We start from the raw sequence: 21,338 nt of genomic DNA, 5'->3' as shown, positions 1-21,338 counted from the left end.
AGGGGGCCAAGAATGGCAGGCTCAGATGAGGTACCATTAAGCCCTCACCTACCCACTACAGAAGTACCTGTGCTGTACTGGTAGACCTCCACAGGACGGTTGTACATTTCTGCCATGGCCTGCATCTCAATGTGGTTTCCATGGCAGTTGTTTTTCCGCTTCCGGTTGATATAGGTTGTGAAGTCTTCTGTGACATAGTTGGAGAAGTAGTCAGCATTCTTCATCTGCAGAACAGATTGGAAGATCAAGGTCTGCTTGCAAAGATCACCCCACCCTCCCCCTACCCCAAGGCCTCTAGAGGATCTCACCAGATAGTCCATGCAGTGCTTTCGCACAACCTCATGCATGTCCTGGTCTCCATATACCTGGTCAGCTGGTGGACAGAAAAAAGGAGAGGCTGAGGTCAGAGCTGCCACCAGAGAAGAATTCTGACAAGGGACAAGGGAAACTCCCTTTCCTACTCCAAGACCTGGAGAGTTCTTGCCTTTGTGGGTTGGGAACTGCTCATGGAAAAAGAGGCAGGCAAAGACAATTTTGAAGAACAATAGAGTACAGGTGAGAAGGATACAACCGCAGCTCTCACTGGCAGATAACTTTGTTTAGGGCATGACAGGTCACTCAGACAAATCAACAACATTCTAAGTCTCCTTGGACATTCCATATTCCTTCTCACTTTTCACTTGAGGAAACTGAGACCTGTGGCTTGCCCAAGTTCACAAGAGTCATATAGGGTTTTTTTCCTTAAAAAAAAAAAGTATGCACAAGGCCCTGGATCCGATCTTTAACTAACACACACACACACACACACACACAGAAAGGTATGGATCCCATCTTTAACTAACACACACACACACACACACACACACACACACACACACACACACACACACGGAGAAAGGTATGAAGGAAAAAAAAAGAAGGTTCGAAGCCCAATTCTGCCAGATGCTAGTGAGCCAAGCAGCCAGCAGCCAGAGACAAGATCCTCTGACTTCCTATGCCTCATCTATAAAATGGAAGTAAGACAGATCATGACCTGATAAGCCTCTTATGGGGATTCAATGAGATAATGTGTATAAAGTAACCAGCAGTGGGCTTGGGACAGAAGTCACTCAGTGAATCAGAGTCCCCTTCTGTGTAGTGAAACCTGAATGAGGGGTACTGTGAAGGTGACAGAAGTAAAATCCTAAACCAGGTCTACAGGCACTGCTATAATCCCAACACTCGGGGGAGGGCTAAAACAGGAGAATTATGAGTACCAGACCAGTCTGAGATGCATTGTGAGACCGTGTCTCAAAAAAAAAAACAAAAAAAAAAAAGTGAGCCAGCCAAGTGGTTCACACCTGTAATCCTAGAGATCAGGGCCAGCCCTGGACAAATAATTCAAGAGACCCTATCGAAAATACTCAACACAAAACAGCTGAGTGGCTCAAGTGGTAAAGTGCTAGCCTAGCAAGCATAAGGCCGAGTTCAAACCCAAGTACCACAAACAAACAAACAAACAAGAACCAGAAGCAAAATCCTGTCCCTGCCTTCAAGGGACATACAGTCTAGTAAGAGAGGCAAGACACACATGTACTCAAATGCAGCTTAATTCAAGCAAGGGCAGACCATGGACCAAATGCTCCAGGCACCATAAGATTTGGTTAAACTAAGAGAAGAGAGAACCTGGTTTCCTCTGCCCATTAAAGGATCCTCACACATGTCCCTTTGAACACTTCCTATCCTCTGTAATGCCTACTTCTCAAACACCAATATGTTACATTTTGGGTTTTTTTTTTTTTTTTTCTTTTTTTGTGGTTCTGGGGATGAAACTCCGGGCTTCACACATGCTAGGCCAGAACTCTCTCAGCTACACCCCCAGTCTTTAGCACAGTTCCCATTCCCAGGGAAGCTCTATCACCACATTCATCCTGATCACACTGGGCTCCCACTGGAGGCAGAGGGCAGTTCACACATAAGCCATCCCTAGCTCAGGGTCTGATACAGCAAAGGAACAGTTTGCTGAGCTGCTACACAGGGTGGGGGGCAGGAGGCGCTTCTCCCTAAGAAATTAAAGTGGCCTTGAAGATTAAACAAGCCTGATTTCTACTGGCTGCCACAAGAGGGAACTTCCCTTTGTTTCCCCAGAGGGCCAATGCTCTGATGGGATCTCCCTGGGGCATAGAAGCAGGGACAGGACACTCAGGGAAGGCTCCAGAGAGCTCTTCCATCCCTGGCAGTCTACCCCTCCGAAGACCTCCAGAAGTCCTTTGATATCCTCCACTTCCCTCCCTGGAGGGTTCTGTACAGTAAGGAGACAAAGGCTGCTCTGAGATAGAAAGTAGGCTGTGCTTAAAGAGATCTGAGGGGCGTGGGGAGTGGGGACTGCAAAGGTGGGAAGGGGTAGCCCCTTCACAGATGTAAACAAGGATGTGGCTTCTGTGGCTACATGGCCCCCCACCCCTACCCAGCAGCACTTCCAGCAAGTCACATGTCCTGCACACAGGCTGGGGCCCCCCTGCTGCTGCCTTTCTTAGAAGCCAGGACCACAGAGCCCGCAGTGGCTGTGGCTGCCTGGGCTGCTGGAGGAGCTATTTCTGTAGGCTGAGCTTGGGTAGCCTGGAGGCAGGGCAGTATGCAGCTGCAGTAAACAGGAACTGAGATGGGAGCAAAGGGGTTAATGGCGGTGGGCTGCCAGGCTCAGGGAGATAGGCAAACACACACCTCCTATGGGTCAACAGTCACTTGCAGGCCTGAGAGCTGTATCTGCCAGAGCTAAATGCAGGAAAATGGAGGAAAAGAGGCAAGACTCCGGGACTGGGAAGGGGGCAGGAGGAGAACTCTATGAGGGTTTCCCCCTTTTCCCTGCTATTGACCCCTTTAGCTGGAAGTAAGCCTCTGTCATCTCCTAGCTGTGTGGCACTAGACAAAGCCTTTAACTTCTAGGCTGAAATCTCCTCATCCATAAATGGGGACAGTACCCCTTCTTCTACCCACAGGGTGCTGTAAAGACTACAGGGGAAGGTTTGCCAAGCACCTGAGGCATAGGACTTGGGCAACAAACAGGACCTCTACTTGTCACCATATTACTAGCTACCCACCCACAGAGTCAGTCAGAAGGCTATGGGAATTACTTATTGAGCCCTTCCGCATTTCTGTTGCACTTCCTCCACCACAGGAAAGCCCCAAATGCAGAATGGTGGCTACACCTCCTCTTGCAAGCAGGAATGACTTTCCCTTTACTGAACCCAAAGGTCCACAGCCTATCTCTGTGCTCTCCATTCAAAACTTTAACAACCAAATCAAACTAATAATACAGGTTTCCCAAATAGGGTCCTTAGGTATGAGAAAGTTACAACACTTTCACACTCATCATAGCTCTTGGGGGGACCCCCCACATTGATTATAGGTTGTACCCTAATTTTACAACCATTATAATGAAAAAAAATGTGGAAAGGAAAAACCAACAGGACCTCCTCAATAAAGGAGAACAGACACTTCTTCAAAGATAGAAACAGGGAAAGCATAAGCACTCAATTTTTTTTTTTGGTGGTACTGGAGTTTGAACTCAAGGCCTATACCTTGAGCCACTCCCAGGCCAGCCCTTTTTTGTGTTGGTTATTTTAGAGATACAGTCTTGAGAGAGAACTATTTGCCCGGGGCTATCTTCAAACCGTGTTCCTCCTGATCTCTGCCTCTCCAGTAGCTAGGATTACAGGCATGAGTCAGTGCCAAAACACTCTATTTGATTTAGCTTTTCTGTCCTAGTCCCATCTCTGTTCTCTAGGAAAGCCCTCCTCCTCCCGGAACATTGTTATTTGGAGCTTGGGCCAGGCTGGACTTCCCTTTGGGGGTGCTCAAGGTAGGAGAAAGAGCAGCCCAATGACCTGCAGAGGTAGGGGAATTCAGAGAACTTGTTTTGACAGAAACTGAAACTCCTCCTCTTGCTGACGCTGCACTTGGCCATCTGCACCTGCTCTCTCCCCTCTCATGGTCCAGCTGGAAGGGATCCCTCAGAAATTCTCAGCACAACTTGGTGTGGTTGCACAGACCTGTAATTCCAGCATTCAGGAGGCTGAGGCAGGAAGACCCAAGTTTTGAGGCCAGCTTGGGATACATAAAGGGACCCTGTCTCAAAAATACAAACCATGGTAGAGCGCCTGCCTTACAAGCATGAGGCCCTGAGTTCAAACCCCAGCACCGCCAAAAACTTGTGGTATCAAAAAAACAAAACAAAACAAAGATATTCTTAACACATTAAAGAGACACCTGCATAGAAATGCACACTCGTACCCACATGCAGCCAGCAGAGCCTGCCAAAGATACTCAGAAACTAAATACCCACACAGCCAACCACACAACAGAGAATCTCACATGCATCAAGTAGATGCCCTTGCCACCAACCAGGAAAGACTAATGCTGTACAAGCCATGAGACTGTGCAGAATACCACCCCCCCCACACACATACACACACTTCCTTCCTAGCCTTTGCCAGGGGTAGGTAGGAGGAGGAATGACTAACAAATTTGCCTCAACCTCTCTCCCCTGCTGCCTGGGGGAGGTCCTTTCTCCTCAAGTTCCCTAAAATGTAACCAGTATTTGCCCAGGCTTCCATGGAGAAGCAAAGCGGGAGAACCTGAGTATTTTTAAAGGACTGTAAGTACAGGGTCCTCCCATTTGCTTTAGAGGCTTCTGGGAATCGCCTACTCCCCAGGTTACTGCCTGCCTGTCTGCCAGAAGTTCTGCTAAGGCCAGAAAAGAAAGCATGCTGTCTGAAAGGAACCTAAAAAAAAACCCACAGAAATGTGGTTACACACAGAAGGGGACGTCAGCAACCTGGTCTGCTCCCCACTGCCCTCCTGCTCTAGTGGGAACCCCAGTCTCACTGAGGAAAAGGGAGCCAGGACCTGTAATCCTAGCTTCTCGGGAGGCTGAGATTGGGAGGATGGCAGTTCAAATCCAGCCCAGGCAAATAGTTCACGAGACTCCCCCATTTCCAAAATAACCAGAGTAAATGGACTGGAGGTGTGGCTCAAGAGGTAGAGTGCCTGCTTTGCAAGCACAAAGCCCTGAGTTCAAACCCCAGTGCCACCGGGGGGGAAAAAAAAAGGAGCCAGGAAAAGATTCCACCCGCCTGTCAAGCAGCTGTGGTTTACCTAGGCCACAAACCCAACTACCTCAATGGACACACCCCAGTGGGGAAGACAGGAGAACACAGCCACCTGGACAGCCTGGTCTCTTAGATGTGTGTTCCACTGCTCAAGGATTCCTATGGCAAAGATGAGAAAACAGAAGGATGCAGGGCAGAGAGGTGAAGAGGCTGGTGTACAGGAAACAGCCAATGGGAATCTTCTCCTTTGTGGCCTAGTTCAACCTCAACACTGATGTTCTGACACTGGCTGTGTGGCCCAGATATGACAAGGTCCTGGCCTTCTCTTGAGACCTCAATTTCCTCATTTACAAAACAGTTAAAACTGATCTAAAATTTATCCCTCCCAGTGCTGATGGTCCATGTTCCAAGATAAAAAGGCCCAGGGGAGTGGGCCTGGCTAATATTTCTGGTCATAACACACATAGCTCCAGGAACTCCCTTCTGGCCCATGCAGACACATCCATGTGACCCCCACTTTGCTCAGAGGCCAGCACCACAGCTATGGCCAGGGCCAGAGATTTCTGCTGAGTCAAACCTACATGGAGAAAGGGAGGAAAGAAGAGAAAGAGGAAGAGATGCAGACTCATGTTTCCAGGAGGAGGTTATCTGAGCATAGCAGAGGCAGGGTGGGGCCACGGGATACCTCTGAGACTCAGGCTCCCACCTCCACTCCACCCAAGCCTTCAGTTCACTGATGCTCGTGAATCCCCAACAGGAAGCAGTAGGGGAGAATTTGGTACAAGCATTAGATATTGGTTCAAAAAGGGCTGCCCAAACCTCAGAGACAAAACAGAGGGCAGAAAACTACCTGCCTCAGGATTCCAAACAGTAGAGGACTAAATGCTCCTAGTTAGAAGTTAAGGCCCAGAGAAAGTCAAGGAACACAGCCGAAGTCACCCAGTCAGTAGACAACCAAGCTAAGGGCTCCTAGGACCATAGAAAGAATGTGTCCTTTACACACCTAGGGGTTCCCATGCTAGCTCTACCACTGATGATTCTGAGCGTGTCACTTTTGGGGTTTGAACTCAGGGCCTCATGCTTGCTAGGCAGGCTCTCTACCACCCAAGCCACCCTGCCAGCCCTTTTTGTGTTGAGTATTTTCAGGATAGGGTCTCGCAAACTATTTTCCTGGGCTGGCTTTGTACCTCAATCCTCCTTGATCTCTGCTTCCCGAGTAGCTAGGATTACAGATGTGAGCCACCTGCACCTGGCTCATTTTTCCTTTCCTTTCCTTTCTTTCAGTCTGTCTGTCTGTCTGTCTGTCTCTCTCTCATATCTATCTCTTTCTTTTTTGGGGGTGTGGTGCTGGGGATCAACCCCAAGGCCTTGCAAACGCACTCTACCCGGAGCTACATCCCCAAGCCCTCCTTTTCCAAGCCTCCATCTATTCTTATCTTTATCATGGGGTAATGATCCAAATTTTGCAGGACAGCCTGAAGCACCCAGTTGAATGCCAGTGAAACAGAGTGTTCTCTGTTTGCAATCCACCCAACTCCAACTCCCAGTTGTAAGTTCCTTTCAACTATTCAATGCATGGCAAGAAGTCAAGAGCCTGTAGGCCTTTGCACTAAGCCTAAGGTGGCTGCCATCTGTCCCTGTACATGCTAAGCTGAAAACAGGGGGACAGCAGAAGGCCTGGGGACAAAGTCCCCTTCCCAGGCACATGTATTGTGTACTCGGCACCAGGGAAACCTCTAGATGAGGCCTAGAGACCAGAGGCCACGTACTTCAGGGGATAGGCCATGGGACTTCTGAGGTTTTACAGAGAAAAGCCGAGGGCAGCCCAGTCAGGGGAAATGTGTAGCCACAGTGCTGATAAGGAAAGGCCTTCAACCTGCTGTGGTCAGCTCTTCCTGTAAGCTCGGGCCCCTTACTGGAAGGCCCCAATGGTGGTGGGGGGAGGGGGAGGTGTTGGGGTGTTTGGGGAGAATAGCTAGACACACACACACACACACACACACACACACAAAGACTGCTTTTGATATGGGTTACACACCAGGTCCTCACTAGCTCCTAAGTGACCACTCAAGTCCAGATGCCTAAGTCCACTAGTGACCCTGTTTCCCTCACATCCAGCCTGAGGTCAATGCAGAGCCTAGCACCTATCAATTTCCCCCACCTGTTCTTTCTCTGCCTTCCTTTTATTCAAGATTCCCCCAAACCCAGCTCTTTCTCTAGGAAATATTCAGGGAGAACATGAACTAGAGCCAGAGGGGTAGGAGGGTTGGGATTTCCCCTAGTCCAACAGAGCCGATTGCCTGCACAGCTTCTGCTTAGTAGAAGAAGGAAGTGACCACTCACCCCCACCCATTCAACAAACATTTCTGGCCCTGGGCTTTACCAATGCTATTGTTCCATGAGGGTCTACTATATGTCAGGCACTGAAGGGGTTTACCAAAGTATCCTCATTAAACCAACGTAACAATGGTTTAATTGTTGTTTTTTGGCCCCAACATTTTACAGTTAAAGGAAGAGGCTTTGGAATAAAGAACTGCTTGCCCAAGGTCACAGTAATAATCAGTAATGCAACCAGGAATGGTACCTGAACCAGTCCAACCCACCAGTAGACATGGGGGTTACCCAGAGCCTGAAAAAAGAACAAACTAGTAAGAAACTCAAGGAGTCCTTGGGAACACCACCATTTGTTCCCCACCATTTGAGAAAACAGAGGCTGAGTGCCACACAACAGTTATGAGTTCGGGCCAGAACTAGGAGCTTGGTCTTCTGACTGCCAGTTCAAAGCTCTTATCAAGAGGCACTTTTTTGTGGGACAGGGCAGAGCTCCAGAGAGAGGACTAGATCACACTCCCAGTTTCTCCTTCATACTAGCACAGAACTTCACAGCTACTTATTGGGTCACAGATTCAGAACCAAAAGAGCCTCAAAGATCTAGCTCAGGCTGGCTAGCAGATAGTATTATGAAGTTATTAATTTTGTTACATGTGATAATGGCATTTTGATGTTTAAAAACAGGACAGAGTCTGTATCTGTTAGAGAAACATACAGAAATATTTACGAATGAAATGATCCTATTGTCAGGATTTTGACTTAAAAATATTCTTGGTTTCAGGAGAGTGAGAAAGAGTGGGAAGGGTAGTGAAGAAACAAGGCTAGCCATGTGCTGATGACTATTACGAAGCTAGATGGGGTATGTAACATTTCACTATTCTATCTACTTTCGTGTAACTTAAAAGAAAAAATCCATGATAGAAGAACCTTGTAAAAACCTAGTTACACACACGCACACACACGCACACACACGCACACACACAGAGGAATGGAGACCCCAAACATACAGGAGATAAGGTCTGAGTGCAAACTCAGGTAGCCTATATTCCTGACAACTATGTGCTATGGTTAAGAGCCTCACGGAGGGGGAGGGGGGCAGAGGGGAGAGATGGCCCAAACAATGTATATACATACAAGTAAATGTATAAACAATAAAAAAAAATTAAAAAAAAGAGCAAGAACCTCAGACTACTACAACCCAAGACTCCAAATATTAACTCTATCACATACTATCTGTGTGATCCTGAGCAAGTCAGTCCCCATCTGAGCTACCTTTCCCATTTGACAAATAGAAGCAACAACAGTCCCTATAGTCACCTAGCTTGAGGGAGAATAAAAAGGGTTTCCTTAGTGCCAGCAGAACAATCTGTCCCTAAGTGACATACATTATTTTATCATTGTTATTATTATTCTCATACTACCACACTCAGAGTCAGAAGTAAGATACCAACTTGAGGCTACAGCTTGGAACCCTAAGACATAAGCTACCTCTGCCTCAACCTTGTCTTAGAGGCTACTCCTGACAACTGGGAAACAGCTCAGGCACAGCCCTAGACCCTTAGGGCCTGAGGCAGAGACTCACCTACAGCCCGGAATAGACAGGCGCCGTCCTCCTTCATCTGCTTGATGATGAAGCCTTTCTTGTCCCGTAGGGCCTTTTCAAACCAGTGCTCCTGCTGGAGGGAAGAGGTGCACGGTCAGAAACAGGGAATGCCTATACCACCTCCCAAGGGCCCTGCCCTCAAGCTCCTGAAGTGCCCAATGACTGACAGGGAGGACACTAGGTAGTTCTTGTCCCTTCTGGAACACTACATGCCCACAGAACGGAGACCTTTTCTTTTACAGAATCAGTGCTGGGTGAGAATAAGACTTATTCCCAGAGGGGCCCCAAATGCCCTGAAAGTACAGACCCCATCTGCTTTCTCATTCCTGCTGATCTTGCAGGGCCTCACTCGGGCAGCCAGAGGCCCAGACTGGGCAAGTACCTGGATGGAGAGAATCTGGTTCTATTTCAAGGAGTTTCACCCAGGGGAGATGTTGAAGAGTAACTGACAAGAGCCTAAATCTTTAGCCCCTCATACAGCTAGGGTATTGTAAGATGTACGATGCAAGGCAAAAAGTGTGCAAAGTAAAGTAAGACCTCAATTGTGACTGAATACATTTAACATATATATACACACATGTATGTTTACACCCATCTATACATACAAACATATACACACACAAAACTGGGAAGGCTAGACAACAAAATACTACCCCTAAAGTGCTGGTGCTACAGGTGATTTTCCTACACCTTCCTTCTTAATAAAGGTGTGCAATACCTTGTCCAAAATTCCAAAATCCAAAAAGCTTTTGCACATCAAAAGTCTTTCTAAAAAGAAATTTTAAAATCCAGCCTTTATCTAACTCATGTTGCATCATAACCTGACCAGAACTGACCCATACCTAGGTCTCCCACTTGGAGGTGAAGATTCAAACATTTCCTACAAAAACGTTTAATCATGCAAAATTTTTCTGGTGGCATTAGGGTTTAAACTCAGGGCCCCACGCTTGCTAGGCAGACCCTCTTACCACTTGAGCCATTCTGCCAGCCCCAGTTGTTTGATCATGAAGTGCTGCTCCAGCTCTGCTGGAGCGCTAATACAAATTATATATACACCAGGTAATTTTTCTAAACTCTGAAAATTTTCTAAATCCCAAATCATATCTAACCCCAAAGATTCAGGTTAAACGAACTTGCACAAATGTGTTCTTTCAGATATTTAAAAAATAATGACCACGTACCAGTTAAGATGTATTTCCCATTTCAAACAAAGCAGAAGCAGCATACCTTTCCCAGGCCCCTCGCGCCCTCTGCCGGCCACCAGAAGAAGCCAGCCTGACCCAGCAACAGGGCTGCCTATAAAGTATAAGATCCCAAGCCTGCCTCTTGGAGACATCATCCAACCCAGGAATTTATAGGATTCCCAGCTAATGTTGACCACACAGAGGGTTATACAGTTCTGCAAGGCCATTTGTCCCCAGCTCAGGCAAGGGGTGGAACTCATCACCCAGGAAAACTGGGGGAGAGGAATTTCTGGCAAAGCAATAAGTGTAAGGTTTGGAGGTGCTGCTTGATTTTAGGTAAGCTGTGTAAACTCAAGAAACTTCAGTTTCCTATCAAATTCAAGAGTACTTTACAGAACTGTCAGGAGACTCAAGAGGAGTTTCAGAACCTGAAGAGACTTTGTAAATTACATACCATATAATGGCAAGGTGGCCACCAGTCATAAAAGGGAAGAGACAGGCATAGACAGACATAATGTATGATGTAGAGGCCTTCAAAAAGTCCTAAGTGAAGTCACTGGACAGGAAGGGATGAAGAGACAAAGGAATACCTATGAGACCCATCATCAGGGCCCACGACCCCAGGAAAGTGTGACTGCATTTCTAGCAGCGACAATGGACAGCACAGACTCCTGTTTGTATTTAACTTTCCAGCAGTCCAGGTACCCCTCCTGGACTAGCTGTGGACTAGCACATTCTATCCAGAGTTACACCCAAGTCCACCCCTGCCCAACAGGGTCAGCCATCTCCCAGGACTATGGGACCCACCCCAGCCTGGAATGTCCAGCAGGAAAACTGCAACTGCAACAGTAGGCCCAGACCTGACAGAAGAGTTCTGAAGGAAAAAAAAAGGAGCACAGCAACCTTCCAGGTATGGAGAGAAGGAAGATAAGAGAGGAGAAAGGGCAAGCAAAGAGGGCTCCTACTTATTCATCCAACAAATATCTGAGTCAGATCCTGCGCTGTACAATGAGGATGAAGAAATGAATCAGATTTGGTATCTACCCTGATAAGCTCACAAACTGCCCGGGGAGGGGTAGAAAAACAGGCAATGACCACACATGGTGTACACAGGGCTTCCAAAGAGATGAGCACACCCAGGGTATTGTGAAACAGAGGAAGGGACCTGACCCTGACATTAAGGCTGGCACCTGAGCAAAGGATTAACACACCAAGACCTCTGGAAATGCTTGTAAATTAGATGAGAAATTATTAAGTCACTTCTGCCACTAAGCACCAGGGGTGACCAGAGCCTAGTAATGAGTTCAGTAGAGCAAAAGCCAAAGTAGGACTGGACAAGTAAGAGCGAAGGGCCAGGAAAAAATGAACCCACATTTAGTTGCGTGTCTGCCCCAGGCCAGGTGCCAGATGCAAGGGGTGACCTCATTTTATTGTCGATACTGGAGCCCAAGTGGCAGGAAGTACTATCCTCATTTTACAAAGTTGGAAAGGAGCTGGGGTTTGGACACCAGCAAAGTCTTGTATAGAGGCAACAGAAGACACCTCATGAGTCACAGCAGAGACATCCCTGGCAGCAGCTCCTGGGAAAAATCCTGGTTTGTCCCTAAAAATGGAGGCTTAAATAGACAGATCCTTTGCACAAACAGGACTTTGGTCCTAGGGCAGCCAGACTGGTATCTAGGCCTGTATCTAGAGGCTGGACCACTGGCAGGCATCTCTGGCCTTCCTCTTCCTTTGGGAAAAAAATATTTAAGAAGTGCTGATGGGAGTGGGGTTGGAGTACAGCCCACCCACAGACAAGTTTAACCTGGTCAAGTCCAGGCCCTGAACTTTCAAGTTCACTTCTGAGCCTACAGGAGAGTCTCTCCCTATCTAAGACTTCACAGAGGGATGGGCAAAGCTCTCTGACACCAAAGTATCCCAGGAACTGAGGCAGGGCTCTGACTTATTAGTCTAAAGGCTTAACGAAGTCAAAGCCAGTTCCACCTATTATTAGCTATGTGATGAACTGCTCTAAGTCACAGTTTTCCAATCTGTGAAATGGGATAACAAGCTTCCCAGTAAGAGAGATACTGGGCAGGACCACTTAATGGGTTCCCTTTCCCTCTCTGATTGATAGCAGGCTGAATAATGGCCACCCAAAGATATCAGACCCTAATCCCTGGAACCTATAAATGTTATAATGAAAAGTGATAATGTTATAATGAAGTGATTAAGAATTTCTTTTGGAGCCAGAGGCAGTGGAGCCAGTGGCTCACGCCTGTAATCCTAGCTACTTAGGAGGCAGAGATCAGAAGGATTGAGGTTCAAAGCCAACACCGGCAAAGAATTCCGCGAGACCCTATCTTGAAAAAACCCTTCACAAAAAAAAGGGCTGGTGGAGTGGCTCAAGGTGTAGACCCCGAGTTCAAATCCCAGTACCACAAAAAAATAAAAATAAAAAATTTCCTTTGGAAGTTTAGCAAAGATTTATTTAGCAAAACCGTGTAACTCAAGGATCATGCATGGGAAGGTGACCTTGGGGTATCAGCTGAGACCTAAATGCAATCACAAGTATTCTTATTAAGAGAGTCAGGGAGATTTGATACAGACAGAAGAAACCACACATACACACACAGAAAAGGCAATATGAAAACAGTGGCAGAGACTGCAGTGATGCAGCTACAAATCAAGGAATGGTGGAAGCCACCACAAGCTGGAAAAGAACTGAATTCTCCAAAATAGATTCTGGAGATTCTCCAGAACTTCTGGAGAAAGGATGGTCCCGCCAACACCTTGATTTTGGGCAAGTGGAACCAATTTCGAACTTCTGGTCACCAGAATTGTAAGAAAATACATTTCTGTTGCTTAAGTTAACCAGTTCCTGGTAATTTGACACACAGCTATGGGAAACTCATATAAAGCCCAAAACTGGTTTCACTGAAGCAATCTTTGGTATCTGAGCTCCAAGGGCCTTGTGGCTACAAGAAAACATGGCATGGCTTCCATTCTGCACAATCCACCTCCCTAGGGAAGGGGTTAGAATTAAGGCAGTAGGGGCCTGGAATCCTCCTTCTCAGCCTGGGAAGCTGCTGACCCAGCCTGCCTATGGGTGAATGAGCTGCCAATGAAGGGGAAGGGAGCAGGGAAAGATGGCAGTAGTAGTGGTAGCAATGGTCAGATGTCTTCTCAGAGCCCATGGCCAAGAGGTGTTTAGTATTCTGAGCCTCACAGTTCTGACCCAGCAACCCTGCTGCCAAGACCACCCTCTTCCCCAAACACCCAGGAACACTGACTCAGCTCCATAGGCAAAACACAGGCAGCCCATCCAATGAGAAACACAGACACACTGCTTTCAAAGGACCCACACAAGTCCTCCACAGCAGAAGCAGGATAGAGGAACAAGACCCCAACCTACTGCTGAGCCACTGATGGGAGGATTAAAAAAATCCCAAATCCTACTGTTTGGCTGACACACGGTACACCATGGATAAGCCTTGAACACATTATGCTAACTAAAAAAAACTAACTTACAAAGGACTCATATTGTATGATTCCACTTATATACAGAATAGACAAATAAATCAACACCAAAAAAAAGATTAGTGGTTTCCAGAGGCTGGAAGGAACTAGAGGGACTGGGAGATAATGGGTAAGGGGTTTCTTTTTTTGTTGTTTTTGGTGTGACTGGGGTTTGAACTTAGGGTTTCATGCCTGTAAAATAGGCGTCTCTTGAGCAGCACCTCCAGTCCATTTTATTCTGGTTATTTTGGAGATGAGGTCTCATGAACTATTTGCCTGGGCTGCTCTCAAACCTCAATCCTCCCGATCTCAACTTCCCAAATAGTTTAGGGTTACAGGCATGACCCACTGGCACCAGCTTAGGGTTTCTTTTTGGAGAGATGAAAATGTCCTAAAATTGATTGGTGATGGATGCACCATTCTACAGATGTACAATTTCAATTGTGGAATTGCATGGTACCTGAGTTACATCTCAGTAAAGCTGTTAAAAAAACAGAAACAGGTCTGGAAGCATGGTTCAAGTGGTAGAGCATCTGCCTAGCAAGCGTGAAGCCCTGAGTTCCAACCCAAGTGCTGCAAAAAGGGGAGGGTGATAGTAGAATGGTTCAAATAGTAGAGCACCTGCCTAGTAAGTCCAACACCTTGAGTTCAACTCCCAATATTGCAAAACAAACACCCACCCAAGGGCCTATAGCACTTGCCAGAAAAAAGGAAGTTGAACACTAGTTTAAATGTTATAGCATATCCTCTGAAAGAAAATACATCCCCAAGCTCACACCTGTAATTCTAGCTACTCGGGAAGCTGGGGGTCGCAGCTTGAGGTCCTCTCTGGACAAATAGTTTGAGACCCCATCTGGAAAAAAATCATCATAAAGAAGGGCTGGTGGAGTGGCTCAGGTGACGAAAGCATCTGCCTAGCAACTGTGAGGCTCTGAATTCAAACTCCAGCACTGCCAAAAAAAAATCAGAACAAAAAAATGGAAAATGGACTGGAGGTATGGCTCAAGCAGTAGAACACATGCTTTGCAAGCACAAAGCCCTGAGCTTAAACCCCAGTCATCCTCCCCCCACAAAAAAACTAAGAAGAAACTGCAACTTGCTTTAGAGCAATGAGTTCAACCTCTCTTCTTATCATAATCCATTTTGTGGATGGAGAAACCAATACCCAGAAAAAGGAATTGCCAGAAGATACACAAAGGCTTAGTGCAGAAACAGGACTTGAATTCACGTTACCTAGGCAGGGACCATTTCTGTTTCCCCACCAGCTCCAGCTAGCTACTCAACTCCAGAAGGGGTAAGAGGAGCCCAAAGAATAGGCAAATTCCTAGATGCCAAATGATGGGTTACTAGGGTTGTAACAAAGACTCCTAATGAAGCAAGATGTTCCTGGGCCAAACTGTCCATTCTGGGCAAAAAGTACAAGCCAAGGTCCAAGGTGGGAAAGGTCGGACAGTCACACAATTAATAACCCTGAGCAGGGATGGATTTTTGCAAAAATGGCAGCTGAGAGAGGGAGTAGTTATTCTACCTTCCTAAAGCAGCTCAGCAGAAGATACTGGGGTTTGAAATCAAGCCTGTCCAGCTCTGAAGCCTGAACTGTCCACACACAACTCTCTCCACACCATCCATCAAGCAATTCCACCAAGCTTATTCACGACAGTTAGCCACAAAAATTGACACCCCTCAAAAACCCTGAGCCTCATACCAAACATGCCACTCTGTCCTTCCCGTCAAGCTTGGATAGCTGGGAAAGGATAGGCAAGTAGAGAGGAGAAAGAAGAAAGCCAGGTTTTCTTCAAATGACACCAATTATTCACTACCACCTCCAAGTCTAGAGAGCTTTGAGTTCCCTAAAACCCCAAAGCTAAATGACACCTCATCAGCACTGTATCTGACCAGTGAGGAAACTGAGGTGCAAAAAACATAGAAAAAACCTATTGTGGTTCATTCAGCAAAACCCAACCAACCCACCGGAGCTGGAACCCAGACAACCTGACTTCAGTGCTATATCCAGCATCTTCCACCACCTCAGCATGTATGTCCCCTTCTTAAAGAGTTCTATGGGGTCCCCAAGCTCAGAATGCTTACAAGTCATCCTTTCAGAGAGTAAGCGCTCAGCAAGGAAGCCATGCCTGAAAAGGAACCCCCGGACACCACCTCCCCAGAACCTGGACCCCAGCTGTCAGACAGTAGAGGTATGTTCACAGAAATGGAACCAATATCCCCTCTGCCCAAGGGATTCAATAGGCCTCCAGGCTACAAAACAGTCTTGGTGACAGTTTCTGATCAAGATTGGAGTGGCAGAATGACGCTCTACTTCCATCATTCTCAAAAGGTCCCAAGTTGGGCCAGGTAAGGCGAGGAGAAGAGGAGCAACTTCTTCCTCTTTATCCCAAAAGTAGGGCAGAAAGCCTCTCCATCATCAGAAAAGGCAGGTATCACAAGCCCATAAAGTTTGACTTCCATGTTCTTATGGGGCAAATGTGAGGGTGGGACTATAAGGTTGTAACGAAGTGGCTTTTTGCATTACCATGGCAGCAGTATACTTTCGTCATCTCTGTCCCTGAGAGCACGAATGTATGGCTCCCTATTTCTGTAGGGGAGAAAGAGATTTTTACCCCAACCATGGAGAAAAGAAACAACTCTTGGTTCTGGCTCCCTGAGTCCAGATGATTTATCCTGCTAGAAATGATGGGTAGCCTGTAATCCTAGCTACTCAGGAGGCTCAGGGTTTGAAGCCTGCCCAGGAGAAAGAGCTTCCAAGACCCTATTTCAAAAAATATTCATCACAAAATAGGGGTGGTGGAGTGGCTTAAGCAGTAAGAACACCTGCCTTGCAGCAAGTGTGAGGCCTTGAGTTCAAACCTTGGTGCCGCCAACAAAAAATACAAACAAGAAATGATGAGTGGGGAGGGGACAAAAACAGTGAACTCAAGACCAGGCCTGTCTCTGTAAAAAACACAGAGATTTACCTGAGCCAAAAGGGAGAGGGAGCCAAGTGCTGGTAGCTCATGCCTGTAAATCCTAGCTACTCAGGAGGCAGAGATCAGGATCTCAGCTCAAAAAAAAAAAAAAAAACACCCATGGCCAAAAGAGGTCTGGCCCTGAGTTCAAACCCCAGTTCTGCCAAAAAAAAAAAGTGTGTGTGTCAGGGGGGTGAGTGTAAAGTGGGGATGTCCCAAGCCCCTTTCCTGTCCCTGAGAAGAAAAATGCTTTTCAAAAAGCAAGTTCAGAGCAGGGCACTGGTGGCTCATGCCTGTAATCCTAGCTACTCAGGTGGTAGAGATCAGGAGGATCGCAGTTGGAAACCAGCCTGGGCAAATAGTTCTCAAGACCCTATCTCGAAAATACCCAGTGCGAAAAAAGGCTGGCAGAGTGGTTCAAGGCACTGTTGGTTCACACCTGCAATCCAAGCTACTTGAGAGGTGAAAATCAGGACGATTGTAGTTCGAGGCCAGCCAGGGCAAAATAGTTCACGAGACTCCTTCTCCAAAATAACCAGAGCAGTGCTGGAGGAATGGCTCGAGTGTTAGAGCACCTGCCTAGCAACCATGAGGCCCTGAATTCAAACCCCACTATCACCAAAAAAAAAAAAAAAAAACAAAGGGGAAAAAAAAAACCCAGAGCAAAATGGAATGGAGGTGCAGCTCAAGTGTTAAGAGTGCCCACTTTGTAAGTGGGAAGCCCTGAATTCAAACCCAAGTCTCATTTTAAAAAAACAAAAGTGGTTCAGAACTTAGATTATTTTCTGGACCCTGGAAGTGGGAAGCTAGCATCGCTGAACAGTATCAGAATCTCTCCCAGTTCCAGAGCAGGCCTCAGACTTCTTGGTCCCAGGATCTGACAATCTTCTCACAGAATGTAGGGGAACCTTCTTGGCCCTCACCTGAGGTAGCTCAGGGTAAGGGCTTCTTGTGATAGACCTGTGGAGCCCCCAGGTTCTCTGTCCAATGGAGGAAACCTCCATTGAGCCACACTCAAGATGACCTCATGTCTTCCTCTCCCTGTTGAGAAAAGATCACCTAGGAGGAGAGCATCATGCCCAAATAAGTGAGAACTCAAGCATCAATCCCTACGTCAAAGGATCTCTTGTCCCTGAGAATGGCTCAGGCCCCTAGAAAGAGGCCCAGACTCTTTTCCTCAGAATTCCACCCTGCCCATGTGTCTGAGGGGAATAGGAGACTTAGACCCAAGTCCCCAAGGCAGGAAATCCAATGCTCCTAAAAGGCCCCTGGGGCTGGAGTATTATGTACTTTGTCCCAGGTGAGCTGGCACTTCCCTCAGGACAGATTCAGGTCCCAGCTCCTAAAGAGGGAAAACAGGCTCTCAAACATCTGAGGTAAAGTTTAAACCCGTGGGGGTAGTCTCAGGACCCTATATCCATCCCCCAAAGAAGCATGTCAGGACTCAGTTCTGGTGGGGAGAAGTCCTCTTGTCTCTGAGGAAGTACCTCAAGTTTCTTGAGGAGGAAGTTTCAAGCTTATCTTCAGAAACACAACAGCCTCTGGGGTGGTGTATAGGACTCCTGTTCCTAAAGGTAAACCCAAATGTCCTTAGTACAAGTACAGTCAGTCTCAGGCCCTTGACGGTAATTTTAGATTCACAAGGAGGGATCAGCCATCACCTCTAGGACCCCATGCTGCCCATGTCCTAAGCAGTGGTCTCAGGACACTTGACAAGAAGCTCAAGCCCCTGGGAGTCAAAGAGAAGCCCTCAGAGGGAAACCTGGGATGTTAAATCTTCACAGTGCGATTCAGTACTTATAATTGAGATAGAATGCCAGACACTGGTGGTGCACACTTGTAATCCTAGCTGCTCAGTAGGCAGAAATCAGGAGGATTGAGGTTCGACGCCAGCCCAGGCGATAGTTCGCAAGACCCTCCCTCAAAAAAATACCCAACTAAAAACAGTGCTGGCAGAATGACTTAAGTGGTAAAGCACCTGCCTAGCAAGTGTGAGGCCCTGAATTCAAACCCCAGTACCATCAAAAAAGAGAGAGAGAAAAAAAAATCCATCACAAAAAAGGGCTGGTGGAGAGGCTCAAGCGGTAAGAGTGTGAGGTCTAGAGTTCAAACCCTGGTGCTGCCAAAAAATAAAAACAACTGAGGTAGAATAGTCTCATATTCATCCTTGTCGAGGGCTCTCAGACTCCTAAGAACACTCAGACACCAGTCCCTCAAAAGAAAGGTCTCCTAAAGAATTCATCTTGTCTGGAATGCTTGCAGGGGGATGTTAGACCCCTGAAGGGAGCTTAAGTCTGGTCTCTAAAAACCCCAATCCAGGAGTAGGGAAACCTAGACCACAGTATTCAAAGCCTTGAGTCTCATTCTCTTGAAGAAAGGCTCAGGCCCTTCTTGGGAGGTGGGGGGGGGGGGGCCAAGGGCCCATGCCTTAGAATAATATCCTAGAGAAGGAAGTCTCAGGGCACCGACAGAAAACACAGATCCTTGTCACTCAGAAAGGAGATGATTCTCCTGTACCCAAGTAGTCTCTAGTCCCTGAGTACTGGTTGTGGTCCTGGTCCCCAAGAGAGAAAGAATCTTATCTCCCTGAAAGAAGTCTTACACCCCTGGAAGAAAGCCTAGGGAATTCCTCTCTGAAGCATGTGAGTGTGCAAGAAGTCCTTAATTCTACAAGGAATCTCAGGTCCCTCAAGGCAGGTTTAGGACCCGGGAGGTCTCAGGCAGGACCCATTTTCAGGCGCTCCTGTCAACTCTACCCAGGGGAGGGGAGTCCTTCTATACACAGAATGTCAGACTTCAAAGGGTTTAGGTTCCTTGGGGATGCTCAGATCACTTCTCCGAGGTTGTCACCTTATTTGAGTTCCCCGGAAAAGAAATCTCAGACTCTTCTCCCAGAGGAAAATAACACTCTAGTTACTGAACACAGACCTAAATCCCTTGGAGAGACCTGAGACCTCCCTCTCAGGAAGAGTTCCATCCTTCCTGTGAATCCTGGAAAATTCCCATCATTGGTCTTGAGGATGAGAACACGGGGCCTGGAATGACAACTAAAGGACCCAAAAGAGGCCTCAGAGGCCATCTTTAAGCCCCTTACCTTATCTAGGACCTTAAACCCCCCCCCCCCAGTCCTTTCGTGAAAGGTTAGAGGACTCCTCATGCTTCCACCACCGAAGACTGTCAGGCCCTGTATTTAGGCCGAGGTCCCATGGAGCAATCCCGAACAGCGTTCCTTGGGTTCCTTCTCAGTCTGGAGGTCCCATTTGATATACCTGCCCACCCCTCACCCTCCAGTTCTTACCTGCTCGACGGTGGCAGGGTCCATGGCCTCAATGCGTGCTGCAGCCGCTTCATATTCGTCCTCACTGTTGTAGCCAGCGCCGACCTCCTCACGCTCCGGGCTACCCCCACCAACTGCGCCAACCCCGGGAGCCTGACGCCGCCGCTTGCTGTGCCCAGGTCCTGAGCAGCAGCCGCCCACGCCTACGGCGCCGCCCACGCCCACCACCACTCCCGCCGCGCCCACACCCGCGGCTGTTCCACCGAGCGTGTCACCCGGGCCGCCGCCGGGACCACCAGGGCCCCCGCAAGGAGGTGGAGAGGCTTGTTGTGGACGAGGGCCTGCCACTGCGCCAGGCGGCACGGCTAGTGCCCAACGGTGAAGGGCGCCTGGAGGGCCCGGTAGCGGGCCCTGCGGTGGTGGTGAAGCCCGGGAACGGGCCCCTACGACGCCCGAGTCACGGTCGCGGTCGCCACCACCCACGCCCGTGCCGCCACCGCCCACGCCCACACCCCCGCCGCGCCGCGGCGCTGGGGGCAGCGGCCCGGGCGGCGGCGGCTCGTTGGCGGGGTCGGCGTCGGGAGGCGGCGGCTTCTTTTTGGGGAGAATAGTCATGGCGGCACCGCCAAGTACCCCCCAGCAAACCCGGCGCGGGGCACGCTGGGAGAGAACCCGGATGAGGGGGCTACTGTAGTGCGCGAAGCACGACGGGAACAGCAAGGCCCGGATAAAGAGATCGAGACACCGGTTCGAGAACCGTAGGCGGTATGCAGGTCACGCCCGGAAGAGATCCCGGATGTAAAGTCCAAGATGAAGGCACCGCGATGAGTTCGTTGTACCGCCTCTCCAAGTCCAGCGAGTTTATCGCTACCTCGTTCCGGGCTTCTGCTTCAAAGGAAACAGAACCAAAACAAGCACCTCTTCGCCCCGCCCCCTCACAGGTTCTTGAACTACCGGGTGGGGCCCCCGGTGCTGCGCACGCGCACCAGGGCACAGCCCCGCCTCTTGCTCGGAAGTACGTGGGCAAAATCGCCGCTGCTGCCACAACAATTACAGACACAAACCAATGGAAGAAGCTATGTGGGCCCTTGACGACGCCCACGAACCAATCAGAGAGGAGCGCTTGCCCTCCCGTGCCCTCCGTCTCAAATTTCAAAGTCGGCACCCTGGTTCCCAGCCTTCTTGTCAGTCCCGTTCTGATTTTCGCTTCTTTCCTCGAGATTCAAATTCGCAGGCGTGGGTACTGCGAAAGAACAGCGTAGCCTTCCCCGTGCACCGAAAGACTGCCTCTCCTCCAGGCTTCCAACTTGAACGCAGTTGCCGAGACTGGAAAACATCAACATTCCCAGAGCATACATTTCCCCTATTACGTCAGTTCCTGTTCCACCC

General features: G+C 48.3%; 1 protein-coding gene across 6 annotated transcripts in view; it reads right to left on the bottom strand.

Annotated features, from left to right (window-relative positions):
- Positions 1–21,338, bottom strand: part of Otud5 (OTU deubiquitinase 5) — a 32,773-nt gene extending 11,435 nt beyond the window's left edge. Inside the window, exons 1-5 of one of the 6 annotated variants that reach the window (XM_020172577.2) lie at positions 19,971–21,338; positions 9,332–9,406; positions 9,004–9,097; positions 309–373; positions 68–224 (exon numbers count right to left, since the gene is read on the bottom strand). In XM_020172577.2, coding sequence (XP_020028166.1) covers positions 68–224; positions 309–373; positions 9,004–9,097; positions 9,332–9,406; positions 19,971–20,564 — 985 coding nt within the window. In that variant the 5' untranslated portion in view covers positions 20,565–21,338. The remainder of the gene's footprint in view (positions 1–67; positions 225–308; positions 374–9,003; positions 9,098–9,331; positions 9,407–19,970) is intronic. The other 5 variants (XM_074063346.1, XM_020172578.2, XM_020172584.2 and 2 more) reach the window with 5 other exon arrangements.

The sequence above is a fragment of the Castor canadensis genome, chromosome X, assembly GCF_047511655.1.
Source record: "Castor canadensis chromosome X, mCasCan1.hap1v2, whole genome shotgun sequence".
In the NCBI taxonomy this organism is placed as follows: domain Eukaryota; kingdom Metazoa; phylum Chordata; class Mammalia; order Rodentia; family Castoridae; genus Castor; species Castor canadensis.
This window is presented reverse-complemented; position numbering and strand designations above follow the sequence as displayed.